The 17,913-nt window shown below is 39.6% G+C and overlaps 1 protein-coding gene across 5 annotated transcripts in view; it reads left to right on the top strand.

Annotated features, from left to right (window-relative positions):
• The window catches only part of Abcc5 (ATP binding cassette subfamily C member 5), a 78,132-nt gene that overhangs the window by 17,385 nt on the left and 42,834 nt on the right, over window positions 1-17,913 (top strand). For 4 of the 5 annotated variants that reach the window (XM_015499914.2, XM_048803973.1, XM_048803975.1 and 1 more), the window contains exons 3-8: window positions 8,213-8,370; window positions 8,564-8,719; window positions 9,360-9,507; window positions 14,274-14,507; window positions 14,634-14,807; window positions 15,401-15,548. In XM_015499914.2, coding sequence (XP_015355400.1) covers window positions 8,213-8,370; window positions 8,564-8,719; window positions 9,360-9,507; window positions 14,274-14,507; window positions 14,634-14,807; window positions 15,401-15,548 — 1,018 coding nt within the window. Of the gene's footprint in view, window positions 1-8,212; window positions 8,371-8,563; window positions 8,720-9,359; window positions 9,508-11,892; window positions 13,522-14,273; window positions 14,508-14,633; window positions 14,808-15,400; window positions 15,549-17,913 lie in introns of those variants that run through there. The other variant, XM_048803976.1, reaches the window with a different exon arrangement.

The raw sequence follows: 17,913 nt of genomic DNA, 5'->3' as shown, positions 1-17,913 counted from the left end.
AGGGTTAATCCCAGATGGATTAATGTACTGTGTGAAACCTGGATCTCTTAATTCATCTGCAATCTGGTATTTATTTGTCCCAGCAGTACTCACTGACTCATGATTCTCAATCCTGCTGTATTATTTATGCTTTCACATAGGAAGCTCTTATAGCTTGAATATATTAAGTTTTTTCTCTTGGTTCATTTCCATTTCAGTCCATTCAACCTTAGAATGTTGATAACTTACTTTATAGAATTTTGACTCTGGTAGGATATATTTATTTTTGTCTTGAAACAGATACTTTTTTCTCTTGGCATGCTTGGCTACGTAAGCCTTTTTAGGGAGCCTAGAGAGGAGGAGAAGTTAGACATCCAGGCTTATAGATGTAAGTATTGAGACATCTGTGCAGTTTGTGGCAGGTTGGTATAAAGTTGCTTTTTAAAAATTTTTAAAAATATTTTTGAGTTGTTGATGGACCTTTATTTTATTTATTTGTATGTGGTGCTGAGAATCGAACCGAGTGCCTCACGCATGCTAGGCAAGTGCGTTACCACTGAGCCACAACCCCAGCCCCATAAAATTGCTTTTATTTTATGTTTAAATATAAGTCTGTAATGTGTCTGTCTTCTAGCATCTGCTCATCTTTGGTTTGAAAACAATTAGGAATGTGCCTTTTTGCAATAAAGTAAAATAGTTTTACATTCTAGTATTCTGACTGTGTAATTGAACTGACTTGGGAAACTACCATTTGCTTATAACGAGGATAGAGTCATAGTTTATTTATCTAGTACTTACCATGGAGAAGAGAGAGGAACTGTTTGTGAAGGTATATTGAGATCATCTTGTACAGTTAATGATTTATTTGCTTGCTTTTTCTTTGAAAGAAAACATGCAGAGTGATTCAAGGCAACTTGAGCCCAGGTTCAAACCCCTGCTCCTATATGTGCCTCTGTTTTCTCGGCTGTAAAGTAGGGATGATAGTTCCTACACTATAGGGTTGTTGTGAGGATTAGTGAGTTAATATTAGTAAATCATTTACAACAGTGTCTGCTATGTTGGTTCATTTTAAATTAATTTGTACACATTTTCTTGTCACTTTCAAGTAAACAGTTTGCCTTTATAGTAGACGCATGCTAGTCATGAGATTTGGCTATAAAATTGACCTAGCTTCCTATTTCTGGCCAGTATCCCAGGGTAGATGGAATAGAAGTAGCCTCAGGAGAGCAAAATAGAACTGAAAGTTCTGAAGGTAGTAGCACTTCTCTTTTGCAATAATACTAGACTACATATTCTAATATTCTATAATAAAATAAGTTGGGTCACATTGGTTAAGAATCTACTAGGAGCTATACTCTTTAATCTTATAATTCCACTGATGGAATATATACTATATAATCCAGAAAGAGAAAAATAAACTATAATTGTCTATTATACTATTAATAATAAGCAAAACAGAGACTCTAAATCAATGTGGAATGGGTAAGATCCTCAGTGGCATGTCATACAGCATTAAATGATAATTATGTTGCTTGTGAGGCAACCTAAAGGTATTTTAGTTGACATGTGACTAACAGGTGATAAACTCTACTGTGCCAGGGGCCAGGGATGCAGACAAGAGCAAGACAGCTTGCCTTCCAGGCACTCTCTTTGGACTCCCATCCTCTTGTGGTGCTGTAGGTTCCAGAAAAACTCAAGGAATTGCTGGTCCTGGTGGTACACACCTGTAATCCCAGTGGCTTGGGAGGCTGAGGCAGGAGGATTGCAAGTTCAAAGCCAGCCTCAGCAATTTAGGAGGCTGCCTCAAGAAAGGGCTGGGATGTGGCTTAGTGATAAAGTGTCCTTGGGTTCAATCCCTAATATCAAAACAAACACCCAAACTAGACTCAAAAGGGTGGGAGAAGTAAATTCCCTGACCTTGAGGGAGGGTGGTCAGGGAAGCTAAAGGAAAGAGGAAATAGCTGAGATAGGACCCAAGATTTATCAATGGATAAATTGTGGTAATATAGTTAATATGTATTAAATATTTATTAAATGCTCTTCCTTATCCTGTTAATTCCTCTCAATTTTGTGTGATAGGTGTATACACTGTGGTAAAACTGAGTAAACTGACGTTTAAAGCGGCCCCATAACATGGTGAAGACTGGTGGAAGAATTAGAATTCAAATCCATATCTGTCTTCTAAAATTTGTGTCTAAAATCTGTGCACTTTATTATGGCCTCCAACTATGGGAAAATTCTTCCTATGAAGATGTTAATACTTTAAAGCCATTAGAGAAAATGGTTTTGTTGGAGTAAGAATTCTATTTACTTGAGTTTTTGTTTTGTTTTGTTTTAATGTTAGCATTTGAGGTTTTTGTCACTAGCTACATGGACATCTGTTGTTTTGAGAGAGACCTGTCTCTGAAGGAGCTGGGTGCAGCTTTCCAAAGAGAAGATCCTGCATCAGCTCCTCATAGCATCAGAGATTTCATTTCCCTGACATAGGCAGTGAGAAAGGTCATGACAAGGTTGACAATTGGAAAGCTGTTTAGGAAGGAATAGCAGAAATGGGGTATGACTTGGAAAGTGTGTTGTATAGAGGGGCACATTTTTATTTTCTTAACTCAACAGTGTAGACTTCTCCACAACCTTACTGTGGGAATTCCTACTCCATATTTTGTTATTACATGAGATTTTTGAGGATTAGTGCCATTTTGATCACTTTTATGGGGACTAAACTTTATCAGGATAGGACAAGATTCACTGAGTAAAATCAACATATATAAGAGCCCTCAGTCTCTGTCACATTACAGGCATTTACTAATGTTGCCACAGTACCTACAATAAACCTGGGGAAATGAAGCCTCGATTGTCATTGAGTTCTTTCAAGAAGCCTTTGATTTTGGCTTCCTCCAGTATAGGACATAACTTAACACTCTGGAGGTTATTGTTATATATGGTCAAAGGAAGAAACCCCTTGCAATCAGAGGATTGTTTAATTAAGTCCATTCACTTTCAGTTATAGATTTTGATGAAAACTGTTACTAGGCATTTTAGATAAAGAAAATGAGATTAGCGTGCTATACAAAGAAGCATTTTCGTGCTGGGAATGTGGCTCAAGTGGTAGCGCGCTCGCCTGGCATGCGTGCGGCCCGGGTTCGATCCTCAGCACCACATACGAACAAAGATGTTGTGTCCGCCGAAAACTAAAAAAAAATAAATATTGAAATTCTCTCCCTCTCTTTAAAAAAAAAGGGGGGGGGCATTTTCACATTCTTTTTCCCACCATCCAGAACAGTCTTGTACATAGGAGATGCTCAGTAACTTATTTGTTGGAAGAATGAGTGAAAGAAGATTCTAGTTTCTTCTTCAACTAACATGCCATTCTCATGAAAGCATACTAATGGAGGGCATACCATGTTTTCCTTTTCTGATGTTTTTCGATGTGAAAAGATATTTATTAAACTCTCTTAATTCTTGACCTTGGTTCAACTGGAAAAGCAGAAGAACTAGAATAGCTAAAACAATTTTGAAAAGGAAGAATAAAGTTAGAGTTGTCACACTTCACTATTTTAAGACTTACTTTATAGCTCCAGTAATTTAGTTGTATCAGTGGAGGGATAAACAAATAGTCCAGAATGGAAGAGAATCCAGAAGTAGACTCACACATGTATGGCCAAACTTTTTGACATAGGTACAGAAGCAATTTAATGGAGAAATGAAGTGTTGGAACAATTGGACATCCATAAAAAATGAAGAAATAAACTTTAACCTGAGCCTTACACTTTATATAGAAATTAACTCAAAATGAATCATAGTTCTAAATGTACAATGTGAAACTATCAAACTTTTAGAAGAAAACATAGAAGATCTTAATGATCTGGGGTTGGATGAGGAGTTCGCAGACATGACACAAAATGCACAATGTTAAAAAGAAAAGAAAATCAATAAATTAGACTTCATCAAAATTATAAACTTTTGCTGTGAATGGCATTATTAAGAGGATAAAAACTTGCCATAAAATGGGGGAGGGATTGCAAATCTCATATTTGACAAAGAATTTAAATCCAGAATATATAAAGAACTTTATAAATTCAATACAAACAATCTATTTAAAAATGGTTAAAAGGGAGCTGGGATTGTGGCTCAGCGGTAGAGCACTAGCCTAGCATGCGTGGGGCCCTGGGTTTGATCCCCAGCACCACATAAAAATAAATGAATGAAATAAAGGTATTTTTTTAAAAATAAATAAATAAATAAAGGTATTTTGTCCAACTACAATTAAAAAAATAAATATTTTTTAAAAAATGGTTAAAAGACTTGAACAGATATTTCACCAAAAAAGATGTGTTGGTGGAAAGTAAGTATAACACCATTCACCATTAGAGTGAATAATAAGTTAACATTCTTCACCATTAGAGAAATGCAAATTAAAATTATGGGGAGATCCATCACATGCCTGCTAGAATGCCTAAAATTAAAAAAAATTATGCTAATACCAAGTGCTGGTGAGGATGTGGTGAAACTGGATCTGTCATACATTGCTAATAGGAATGTAAAATGATATGAAGTAATTATGATAACAACTAATGTTTGAATCACAAATAATGCAAACCTACCTCATATACTTCTCATGCTGTTCAAAGTTAAAACTCCATTCCATTACACATTTCAAGTGAGTGTATTTTCTGAGCTCAAATTATGGTTCCAAAGGTGCTTTTGGGACCTATCGAAGTACAAAGAAAATTACCATGTATCCTATCTATTGGGCTTGGCGTGTAGTTCAGTGGTAGAGTATGTGTTTACCATACACAGGCCCTGGATTTGATCCCCAGCACCATAGATGATAAGAAAGATCTGTGTATTTTGGAAATAGACAGTGGCAGTGGTTGTACAACACGGTGAATGTGATTAATGGCCCTGAGCTGTACAATTAAAAATGTCTAAAATGGCAAATTTTATGTTATATATATTTTGCCACAGTAAAAATTATCTATTTAACTCTGCCATTTAGTAGTTTCTACTCAGCTTTCAAATGGAAGTGCTTAATCTTCAATACAATGATACAATGAAGGCAAATGTCAAGAGAAACACCTAATAGAATTCTGTAATGCCTTCCAAGAGACAAATATGATCAATTAGAATCACATTTAGATTGATTTCAGTATTTGGCAGAACCCATCTTTGTGAAGACATTTTAAAAATAAAATTGTACAACTTCATGACCAATCACCATTAAGAGATGAAGATTTGCAATTGATTTTGATGAAAGGGAGAACTATTTTAAGCTCCAGTTAAGTCAAATGCTACTTCCACCTAAAATAATTCCATTCTTCTGTATTACAAAAATTGTACTCTTATTTGAATTTTTGTCAATAAACATTTTGTGGGAATTTTTCTTCTCATAATATAAATACCTATATAATATCCTTGATTTATTTTTTTCTCTCGGTCCACAAGACCTAAAATATTCATTTTATGGCCTTTTACAGAAAATGTTTGTTGACCTCTAGCTTTATCTTTTTTTAATTTTGTTGTTGTTCTCAGATTTTTTTTTCCACATTTTTTAGTGCATCATAGTTGTCTATAATGGTGGGGTTTGTTGTTACATATTTATCCATTTATGCAATATACCAATATAATTTGGCCAATTTCACTCCCCAGCACTTCTCCCCTTCTTTCTCTCCTCCCTGCCCGTCCCTTTCCTCTATTCTATTAGTCTCCTCTTGATTTTCATAAGATCCCTACCACTTTCTTTACCTTTTTCCTACTTCCACATATGAAAGAAAACATATGACTCTTGACCTTCTGAGTTTGTCTTATTTTGCTTAACATAATGGTCTTTAGTTCCATTCATTTTCCTGTAAATGGAAAATTTCATTTTTCTTTATGGCTGAATAAAACTCCATTGTGCATATATACCACAGTTTCTTTATCCATTCATCTGTTGTCGGACACTGAGGCTGGTTCCATAGTTTGATTTGCAATTTGACTTTTGTAAATTGTGCTGCTATAAAAATCGGTATGCATGTATCACTAAAGATGATGACTTTAATTCTTTAGGATGAATATGAAGGACTGACATAGTTTTGACCCCTACCTTTTAAAGCATTATTTTTAAAGCAATCAGAATTCCACTGTGTGCTCTGTTTTAGTTGCATCCCATAAATGTTGATGTATTGCAGTTTCTTACCATTTAGCTCAAAATATTTTCTAGTTTGCATTTGATATTTTCCTTAACTCATATGATTTAAAAGTGTATTGCATAATTTCTGAACATATGGAGAATTTCTTGTAATCTGCTTTGAGTTCTAACCGAATTCCAAAGTAGTCAGAGTACATACATTGTATGTTGTCAGTCTTTTGAAATTTGTTGAGGTTTGCTATATGGCAGTATATAGTCCATTTTGGCAGATACCCTGTGTGTACTTGAAGTAGTGGGATTCTTTCAACTGTCTCCTGAAGCTGTGGATATCCAAATCAGCCTGGTCCCTGTAACTTTTTGTACAGAGTCCTGGTTTCTACTCACTTATAGTAGGTGTGCTTGTATTTTTAGTGTATCTTTCTTGTTTCTTGGTCCAATTTTTCCCCCTTCCCTTGTGTTATATGCAGCTTAAAGATAAGAAAAACCTTTGTTGTTATGTTTGAATCTTAGCAGGCTTCAATTAATTTTCCATATCATAGTCCCTAACCACTAAATTAAGTGTTCACTTATACATAAGAACTTTTTATATGCTTTTTTTTTTGGGGGGGGGGGGAGTTGACTCATTTGCCATGTTGTACAATTATTCTCTAGAAACCTAGTCTACCTTGCCTTTGACAAAAGGAAATGATTGTGCTTCCCTGGGCTATGTACTTTCCTGCTACCAAACGGTTATCTTATCTAAAGATACTTAACTATGCTGTGAACTAAAGCTAAAACTATTCTATTTGATTAGCCCAGGCATACAGGTTACCCCTATGCACAAATTCTACCCTTCAGTTCTGTTAATATTTGCCTGTGTGTGTGTGTGTGTGTAAAAATAGAGATCCCAGGAGCCAGGCATATGATCCCAGTGTCTCAGGAACCTGAAGCAGGAGGACCACAATTTTGATGCCAGCCGAGGCAACTTAGTGAGACCTTGGACAACTTAGCAAGACTTTGTCTCAAAATTTAAAAAATAAATATGGGATTGGGGATGTAACTCAGTGGTAGTGTCCCTAGGTTCAAAACCCAGTATTAAAAACAAATAAAGAAGAGAGACTCATTCATCTTTGTGTGAGGCCTGTTGTATTAGGTGCTATACCACTTAACTTTTTCTTGATTAGGGATCTGTTGTTTGTTGTTATGTCACAATAATTGCTGGAAATAATTGTGACAATGCTTCACTGCTCAGAGAGAAGAAAAAGAAAAAAGGAAATTAAGGAAAGGGAGGCTTGTGCCACAGTAAAGCATAAGTTTTCACCTGTAAATCTTGGTCCACCCTCTTCTGCCCCAAATGGACCTTTTATTAAGTTTAGTTTTTCAACATTTATAAGCTGTATAGTAAACTTTGTATTTCAATCCATGAGCTCTCCTGCGCTTGCTGCGGGAATGTGGGTATTGAGACTCCTTAGCTGGGCAGCCAGCTGAGAACCCATCATCTGCTCTCCCTGTTGCTGATAAGAGGGAAACAGGAGGCATGAGTATATTCTTGCTCTTTCTGTATGTTTAATTGGGGATGATTGTGGAGTTTTTGTCATAGAAAATGAACACTAGAATTGGAAGTTAGTAGTGAAGTGACTGACTTTCAATACCCATTGCAAAACAGAAGATGAAAGATTTTGGTGAACAAAATATATAAATTTTTAGTGTGTACAACACAAAGAGGGAACCTATAGACATTGGTTTATAATAATGTGTCAGGCTTGGCTTATCAGTTCTAACAAGCATACAGCCTAATGGAAAGGTGTTCATAATAGGATGAAGAGATGGAGAGGGGATAATCGGTATATATAGGAATGCTGGACTCTTTGCTCAGTTCTGTAAACCTAAAAGTGCTTCCTACCATCACCATCAACACAAGGGTCTGTTCACTTAACAATTTTAATAGCTGGTTTAATGTCCTTCATGGGTTCATATCACACAGTTAGTGTTTAACTGCCTCACCCTTGAAATTTCTCTTGGGACAAGTGATGTGCAGTTTGAGCTGATGTCAGGTGGATTTGCTGCTCTTGACTTTATCTCATGTTCATTAACTGCTCTTGTGTCTCTCCCTGTTGGGTGGAACAGCTGGAATGCCAAGATGCCTTGGAAACAGCAGCCCGAGCGGAGGGCCTTTCCCTGGATGTCTCTATGCATTCTCAGCTCAGAATTCTGGATGAGGAACATCCCAAGGGAAAGTACCATCATGGCTTGAATACTCTGAAGCCCATCCGGACCACTTCCAAGTAAGAGGCTCTGCTGGTTCATGACTTATCCGCAAGGCACCAAAATTATTTTTGAAAAAATAGGTTAGGATTAGGGCAGTTGGGGAGACCCTGTTTTTAGTTAAGGGTTCTATTTACTGAATAGTGTATTTTAGGTAGTGACTGACTTCTCAGTGCATGTTGACAGTTTTGTGATTTGGGTTTCTCGCCATAGACACCAGCACCCAGTGGATAATGCTGGGCTCTTCTCCTGCATGACTTTTTCATGGCTTTCTCCTCTGGCCCGTGTGGCCCACAAGAAGGGGGAGCTCTTAATGGAGGATGTGTGGTCTTTGTCCAAGTTCGAGTCTTCAGATGTGAACTGCAGAAGGTAGGCATCTCTGGTGCACCCTCTTCTCCTACATACTGGGTGCTAGGGCCTGAGCTAGGAGGGTGGCTGCAGAATTGTGAAATCTACAGCTCTGTGTCCTTTAAGGAGCTGAGCTGTCCTGGGGAGGGTGGGTAACCCGGGGATGGCTCTCCCTTTGCTCTTCTGCTTTGTCTCCTATTTTAATCGAATCCTGTTTTAACCTCGGGCTTTCTTTCTCTCTCTCAGCCCCGCTTCTCTTCCTGAGTCTGCAGGGAGATTATGTCGCTGCCTTGTGACAGAATACATTTTTGTGGTAGCTGAATGTACCATTAAAATCTAGTTTGCAGCTTTGCATTTTACCACAGGATCCTTCAGAAAGGGTTGGGACCCTCAAGAAAGGAAATTCTTATGCACAAACAAATTTTATTCAGGGGTAGACCTTTTTGCAGGGGGTGGAAGGAAAGGGGTTTGCTCTCATCATTTTCTACGTTTATCCAGAAAGAGTATTTTTTTCCAGAGGTGAAGACTATGTGCATAGTTTTAAAGAAGAGGCTTGTGTGTGCAGTGACAGGCTGGAGACCAAAGCATTGGCAGGAGGGAAGCTAGGGTGTGTCTCTTCCCCTGGGGAGGTTTGTAACAGAGGACATGTGCCCTTGTTAAGACTAGAGAGACTGTGGCAAGAAGAGCTGAATGAAGTTGGGCCAGACGCTGCCTCCCTGCGAAGGATTGTGTGGATCTTCTGCCGCACCAGGCTCATCCTGTCCATCGTGTGCCTGATGATCACACAGCTGGCCGGCTTCAGTGGACCAGTAAGTTCTAACCATCTTTTTTGACCGTCTCCAGGGGCCGGGCCACGGCCAGCTCTAACTGTCTCGTTCTGTTGCAGGGGTTGTGCTCACCTTTGGGCTAGTTAGCAGCTTTAGAGATGCCTCCAGACCTGTTGAAAGGGGACAGTGGATTTGGGAGGAATGGAGGTGTGTCATCAGCTAGGAGGATGGAGGGGCATGATTGTGAAGAGCTGGCTTGCTTTCCTGGGGTGGGTTAACACTGAACTGATCTTGGTTCTGCACAGGACAAGACTTCTTGGTTGTATGTTGATATGAAGTGACAGTCTCGGTCTGGGCAGATGTGTCTTGGCAGTGCTGTGAGTGGGTGAGCGCAGTGTTGTGTGGCATAGGCTGGTGAGCCAGTGCTGGTGACATTCTGAGTGCTTGGAGGTGGAGTTATCATGTCTGACAGTCCTTTAACAAATGAACCCTGAGAAGTTGGAGGACTGTCGAGGTTTTTACAGTTTAACCTGGAGTCTGTTTCAAGTGTTGGTATATAGTGGAAACTGTGGCAAGTATTGGGGTAGCAGCCATGTTTTTTTCCTAGTCTGTTTGAACACAGAATAGGTAAGGGAGCCTTTGACAATCACAGTTTCCTGGGCGCCTGTTTCTTACACCTGCTGTGCTGCCTTACACTTGAGATTTTGATTAAATCTATTCTCTACATATTTGCCTTGAGGCATCGGAGCAGTAATACTGCTTATACTGTGCATTTTCCGTGTGTGGGTAAGCTGGAGGTTCATGGTTTTGGTAAGTATGTGCCTAAAATGCATGGTGATTAGGTAACACTAATTTACAGTTTTATTTTCATTTTGTTTTTTAAAATGTTTGATGTCTTTTTTTAAAGTTTTGATCTCTTTTTCTGAAGCAGAGGACACTACTTTTCTGGTATTATGTTTCTATATTAATTGACCAACTAACACACTTTTATGTAAGTTTTAAATAAAAGGGACCATGTAATGAAAATGTTATGTTGTTATGTTATTGACCAAAATGGCAAACATTTCCATAGAGCCAGCTTCCCCCAAGAAGAGCTTCTGTCATTGTTTCACTACAGGGCTGGTGGCTACTCTGATCCTTCATAGAATCCTTTCATCTGAGCAGCATAATACCCAGGCTTCCTTGATAAAGCTACAGTGGGTTTTCTTGATTCCACTCTCTTCTAAAAATGAACAAACAAACAAACAAAAAATTCCATGGATTGCTGGGATTTTAATTTTTTTCTTGGGGAAAAAAGTTACCTGTGCATGTTCAGCTTGGTGTCTTTAAGGTCACTCCCTCAAGCAATCTGTATATTCCTTAATCTCTTATTTATAATGTAGCACACTGGGATGCTAATCTCTAGAAAATTCTTTTAGATTCCAGGGAAAGCAGAGCACCTTCCTTTAACAGGAAAACTCAGCACGCTTCTCCTCTTGCCCTCTCAGAAAGAGCAGCTCAAGGCCAGTGTTCTCTCATGGGCTTCCGTCCTGGAACACCTGAGAAAGCAATGGACCCATCCATCATCTCATTGAGAAAAAGATTTAAAAGTCTAAACAATCTAGACTTTGTTTTTGGAGCTCCAGTTCTGATCCATTTCTTTCTAAATGGAAATTGAAGAACCAGGCTGGTTTTGAGATCAGTACTAGCAGTGAGCAGACCTCTGCTTGTGGGCTTCAGTCCTTTTGAGGAAGATGCATTTTAAATTTTTGCACATTTTCTAATCTGGCATGATTTTCTAACTGGCTTCATCTGTTCTTACAGAAATCTACACAAGAACAGACTCCCCAAATTCTCTAGCCCCTCACCCCCAAAAACAACATCATTATTTCTTGTTCTCCCTTAGGTCTCACTGAATTTTGGTAGCCATACACAGAACAAATGAAACACAATCAAGTTGTGTTTTTTTATGTGTGTGTGTTTTAAATTGCTGGCCAGCTCATACTAGATATGCGTGCATCAAGATGATCCAAGGTTCCTGATACCAGGGGACCAGCACTCTGTGCAGGGTGCTTAAGGATCACAGTAATGTTAACTGAGTGCCAGAATCCCTAGGGTATGAGGAACCATATCACTAAAGTTACAGAGATGCTTTTGGGCCTTCTTAAACCAAGGTAATTTTAAAAGACTTGGCCTGACCTAGGATCTGTGTGTAAAGAGTTAGCATCTGCCCGTAGACCTGCAAGAGAAGGCTGCCTCCACAGCGCCCTCTCTTGGTGTTGCTAGCTCTGCCCCAGGGCCTGGGGGAAAGGACAGTGAAAAGCCTTTAGAGAGGTAAGTTCCCACCCCTCCAACCTCTCTCCAGCTGCAGCTCGCTTGGTGCTGTCAGGATCTGGACTTGGGGGGAGTCTCTCTGTAGTGGAACCAGTGACAGAAGCTGTTCTTTAGAATTTTCAGGATGGCTGTATTCTGCGGTCAGAATGAGAGAGTCAAGCTGGGCAGAGTCTCTCGCCAAGAGTTCAGGTAAGGTAATGTTTATTCACTGGGAATGCTTTCCACAGCCAGACAGCTATGCTGACAATCTCGAGTTTTCTCCCAGTTTGTTTAGATTTAAATGACAAATGTGTAACTTTTTAAAAACTGAATTTTGTTTGGATTTTTCATGAAAACCTTCTTTTCTTCCATATGAAATAGTTTGAAATGTCGTTGCTTTTTAAAAACCCTGTGTGTTGGAACCTCTTTAATCTGCTTGTTTCCTCTTTTCCCCCCTCTGCAAGTTTTACATAGTGTAAACATTTGTTGTCTTTTACCTTCCCTGTTCCTCCCCTCTGGGAGGTGCTGATGCTCTTACCCCGTGCTGAAAAATGGCACTCTAAAGGTATGGGAAGGAAAGAACCCCAAACAACAATCTGCTGTCCTTTCACGCCTTCCTTTGGAGACTGTTCCTTCAGTGCTGCAGAGTGTGAGAAAGTGCGTCACTGCACGCCATCGTACTGAGTTGCTTCACGGAAGGAGAAGGGGCTTTGGCCCTGTGACTCAGTTCTGCATTTTGGATGCATACTGGAAAAGAAGCCAATCTTCTTGCTAGTAAATCAACAGCCCAGCTGTATGCAATGGGGACCCAAACACTGGATATAAACCTAAAAAAATCTGAGGGAGGGAGAGGAGGAATTCAATAGTTCTTAGAATCTGAAATCTTCTATTTGATCAGGTTATTTACTGGGACTCGATATAAATCTGATTGGTGGGGATCTCCTACAGCCTAGTGAATATCTGGTATTGAGTTACTTTCAGGAAAAATGAGAGACACACATTCACCCAGGGAGAGTCTGGGTTCTGAAATTCAGCGTTAGCTACCTCAGGACTATCATGCCTGGTCTCCATTTTTTCTGTCGCTCAGTGCTGGCTCATAGGTGTGCTGACCTTTACTAAAGGAACCAGGGTAGATGGGTGGATGGGTTTTAAGTTAATTCTTTTTCTTCCTTTAGGGTGGGGGATTGGTTTGGCCTTCTTTTGTTGTAGTTTGTTTGGTTTTATTTTTTTGCCATGATCAATTTTAGCTACAAGGACTTGAAAAGACTCCGAAGGATGCCAGCAGTTTTTCCTTGAGGCTTAGAATTTTGTGTTCTATCCTGAGCAGAGGTAATTCCTCACGGCCTAGTGCACCAATTGCATTAGCCATTTCAAGCAGAGTACCTCTTTAGGGAATTTTTTGTTTTGTTTTGTTTTTAAATTCTCTTTCCTTAGCAGCAAGGTCTTTATTTCTAGAGAATCTCCTCCATTGCAGAATCATTGCAACTTCAGGAGCCCTAACCAATTAAATGCTGTCAGCCTGATGTACTACTTCGGACTCTGGAAGCAGATATTGGTTCTGTTCTGTATTTCTACTGTGTGTAGTTGAAACAACAGTCGGAGGCCAGATGACCTGTTAGATGGCCAGCCCTGTGTAACTCAACTCTGTATGTTCTCACTGTATGTTACTGCAATGCTCCTGCTCTTGTACAGTGTTTGTGAGATGCTCTTTGAAGATGGTACCTTTATATTTTTTCATTTTCAATAAAAGCACATTACTTCCCATTTCCTGGTATTTAATACTGTCGCTGAATGTGCCTGTGTGAGTGTGTGCCCCGGCGTTGCAGGACCTCAGAGCTGGAGGTGGCACTCGGTGGTTCTTGGGGGCTGGCCGCCTTCCCTCCCTGCAGGTGGTGTTAGACATATGCTACCTGAGGTAACATATTTTTGTTTTTGGGAGGGAGTGGGGTGTGGGGGGAGGGCCCATGGGAGGGTCTCTGGATTTTTGATAGTCTGCTTTGTTTGCTTTCTTCTGTACTATTAAACTGCTGATGTTTATTTTCAGGAATGTTTTGCAAATGCACTTCTCACTCTTCCCCAGTACAACTGTAGGTACACTGTTCCTTTTTATCAAATAAGCACGTTTGAAACAATACAAAGAAAGGTCTTAATTTCATTTAAAGAAATGTATCCATGTGTGGAGATACTGGCATAAGGTCAATATATACTTTTGAAGGACCATGTGTTTAGAATTAATTTCAGCTCATGGACAGGGTTTATGTTACATTAGAAAGAGTAATGGTTTTGACGGAGTCCTTAAGGAAAAAAGTCTCAAATCAGACCTGACTCCCGCAAAATGCCCTGAGTAAATGACCGTAGGCAGGTTTCGGTAATATTCAGTTCTCCAAGATGGTTTTGCTTTGCACACGGATCACTGTGCCATGGATCAGCCTACTCTTTCTAACTTAACATAACCCTGTGGCATTGTGTGTGGGTGCCGTGGGGATGCTGACAGTGGTGTATGTTTCTCCCTGTAGGCCTTTATGGTGAAACACCTCTTGGAGTACACCCAGGCAACAGAGTCTAATCTTCAGTACAGCTTGCTGTTGGTCCTGGGCCTCCTTCTGACAGAAGTTGTGCGGTCCTGGTCGCTTGCACTGACTTGGGCATTGAATTACCGTACTGGTGTCCGCTTGCGGGGGGCCATCCTAACCATGGCATTTAAGAAGATCCTTAAGTTAAAGAACATTAAAGAGAAGTCCCTGGGCGAGGTGAGTGCACTTTCCCAGCTTGAGCTCCTTCTTTTCCCTGGGGCCCTGCTTTGTCCTTCATCTTCCTCCTGAAGTGAGTGACCCATGTCCTTGCAGGCTCCCCTCACTGCTCTTTGCATCTTGCAGCTCATCAATATTTGCTCCAACGACGGGCAGAGGATGTTCGAGGCAGCTGCTGTTGGCAGCTTGTTGGCTGGAGGACCCGTTGTTGCCATCTTGGGCATGATTTATAATGTCATCATTCTGGGACCAACAGGCTTCCTGGGATCAGCTGTTTTTATCCTCTTTTATCCAACAATGGTGAGTAAGCCTCCTCGCTGTATCTTGGCAGCTACTCCTTAGGAGACAAATTATTTCCATTGGATTATAGTAGGCATCACCCTGCATTTGGAATTTTCCTCAAAGCAGGTATCTGGTTTGGAAAAGTCTAGAGCTGTATAGTGCTCAGTCCATATAGACAGGATTTTGACTTGACAGGAAGCAAGGTGTCACTTGTATAAAGGCTCCCAGTGACATTGAAAAAGAGTCTGAATGAAAGTCAGCAGGTAGACCCTACCCCAGGTAACACAGGGTTGAATTACCCCATCTTCAGTTGATGCTCATTGATAGGGTGCTCCTGCTTCTGCTTGGGTAGTACTCGGTACCTATGAGCACTATGAGAATAAATAGTTATTTGTCCTCACTGCCATACAAAGAGATATGAATTGAATAATATTTGATTATAATTCAATAAATCACTTCTATTTATAAAAAAAAGCATAACTAACTACATGAAATCCAGTCTGTCCCAGAAAACAGGATTACTTGCTTCATTTAAAATGACCTTAAGCAGATCATGCAGTTCTTCAGTTTGAATGAGCTCTAACTTGGCATGGCATTGCTTGTCCTCTCAGATGTTCGTGTCACGGCTCACTGCATACTTCAGGAGAAAGTGTGTGGCCGCCACTGATGACCGTGTCCAGAAGATGAATGAAGTTCTCACCTACATTAAATTTATTAAAATGTATGCCTGGGTCAAAGCATTTTCTCAGAGCGTTCAAAGTGAGTTTAAAGATTTTCTTTGTGCATGGGGTAGAAGGATTTTGTATTCTTTGGGTCTGATCATTCACACTTTGCTTCCTGAGCACATTAGATGCTAGGACTTCTAATGTCTACGATCATAATGTCCTAGGACTTCTAATATCTATGATCATAATATCCTAGAACCTTGATGTTTAAAAGGGGTTTTAGAGATTTGAACCCATAACCTCATCCCACAGACAGGAAATTGAGACCTGGAGAAATTGTGATTTTTCTTAAGATAGCACAACTAGTTAGAATAATTTTGGTTCCAAAGCTCCTATATTCTCTCATCCTGCCCATGTTTTTCCAACTTGGCTGTGAGAATATCACAGAAGATAATACTGAATGATGGCTAAGAGTTCCACTTTTGTCCCCTCTACACTGGTTGTGAATGTACCAAAGCTAGTTGTGGAACCCTGAGGTTTGGCTGGGTATCAGGGTGCCTGGCTCTGCCACTTACCAGGGGCTTGTTTTATTTTTTTAAATAATTGTTTATATTGAATCACAAGGTCCTCAGGGCCTGGCCCCATCCTGATCTGTAAATTCAGTGCAGGCATAAACATGTCAAATATGTAAGTGCCACAAAGCTGGGAGGGATCATGATCATTAATACAGATTGGGCATTTAGAACCATCTTAACAAAAGTTGGAATGATGGTTCTTAAAACTGGTGAAATTTAAGAAGAATATTTAAAGGCACTTTCAAGTTTAAAAAAAAAATACTTAGGTACATTTAACCTTAATATAAATAAAAACTGCATGAGCCTTTAATGGACATAATCTCATGTTGAGCTGACTGAATACAGTGATGTTTAACAGCTACTATAATTTTAGGTGGAATAGACATGCCCTGTTCAGATCAAGGTAGCTGGTGTAGTTTCATTAATTAAATCTTCAGAAACTTGTTTTCCAGCTCTGGACTCTACACTTTTTTCATGAGGGCTGTTAAGCTAAGCAACATCTAGAGGTGACTCTCTGAAGTACCCAGCAGTGGATTAGGCTGCTTTGTAAAGTAGCAGTTTTGTTTCCACCAGAGTGGAACAAATGGCTTCTAAGTGGACGTGCCAGGCATGTCGATGGCAGGATGACCACTGATGGTCCCTGCAGGCTCTCGTTCTGTCATTTTATGATCTTTCTGAGATGCCACTTATCCTTCAGTCCTCTATTTTGTATCATAATCTGTTTTTGTCAGTTTGAAGAGGATTCTCGCTTATTATGTTCGTGGTTAAGATGTATGATCAATGTTAAAGCAATGAGTTGAGTGGATTTTTTTGTTTGTTTGTTTTGGTGTTGTTTTGTGGGAATCAAGTTTTATGACTTACAAAGTAGGTGTGAAGATACTGTGGGCAGTGGTAATACCTTTAGGGTCAGTGCATAGCTACAAAGAATCACTTTTGTGTTTAAAATAAATAACTTGCCATTGTGGGAGCCCTGGCGTGTGTGTGTGTGTGTGTGTGTGTGTGTGTGTGTGTGTTTTCTTGATGTTTTGGTATTGTGGATTGAACCCATGGGTGCTTTACCACTGAGCCACATCCCCAACTTGCTAAGTTGCTGAGGCTGGCCTCAAACTTGCAATTTTCTTGCTTCAGCCTCTGAGTTGCTGGGATTATAGGTGTGTCCACTGCACTGGGTTGATACCTTGCCATTTATTGCCCTACTTTCCACTCCATAGTTCTAGTGTTTTGTGATTGCTTTGTTAATAAGGTATCTGTTTTGTAAATACTTAAGAAAATTACATTCTGCCTATAGAAATTGTATTTCACCCATCTTCCATTTTCTGACTGCTTTTTTTTTATGTGAAATTTATCTCATTGCCAACATACACCAGACATTTTAAGAAATCTAGTTCTTTTTAATTCTCCAGTGCTGTTGAACAGTCTTTCTATGATTCCTGAGGCAAAAAATAAGCAACAGCCAGGTAAGCAAACAAAACTGCCAGTTGTAGATACAATTAATATATTCATTTCTTATAAACCCAAGGACTCACAAGAAAAAGATAGAAGATGATCCCTGTACTCATTTGTAGCAACTGCTTTCCATTAGATTCTTTTCAGTGACTTGATCCATTTCAAACTTCAGCTCAAATAGTAGAGTCAATAAGTCATTAGACTAATGTTTGCACCGTAGGTATTAAAGAGTCATTTATAAACCTGTTTGTGGGGCTGGGATTGTGGCTCAGTGGTAGAGTGCTTGCCTAGCATGGGCGGGACCTGGGTTCGATCCTCAGCACCACATAAAAATAAAGGCGTTGTGTTGTGTCCATCTACACCTAAAAAAAAATAATAATAAATATTAAAAAAAAATAAAATCCTATTTGTGGGTGAGGACTGAGTCTTGTTTGGTTT

The sequence above is a fragment of the Marmota marmota genome, unplaced genomic scaffold (assembly GCF_001458135.2).
Source record: "Marmota marmota marmota unplaced genomic scaffold, marMar, whole genome shotgun sequence".
Classification (NCBI taxonomy): Eukaryota; Metazoa; Chordata; class Mammalia; order Rodentia; family Sciuridae; genus Marmota; species Marmota marmota.
The sequence above is the reverse complement of the archived record's forward strand: the minus strand, read 5'-3'. Positions and strand labels throughout refer to the sequence as shown.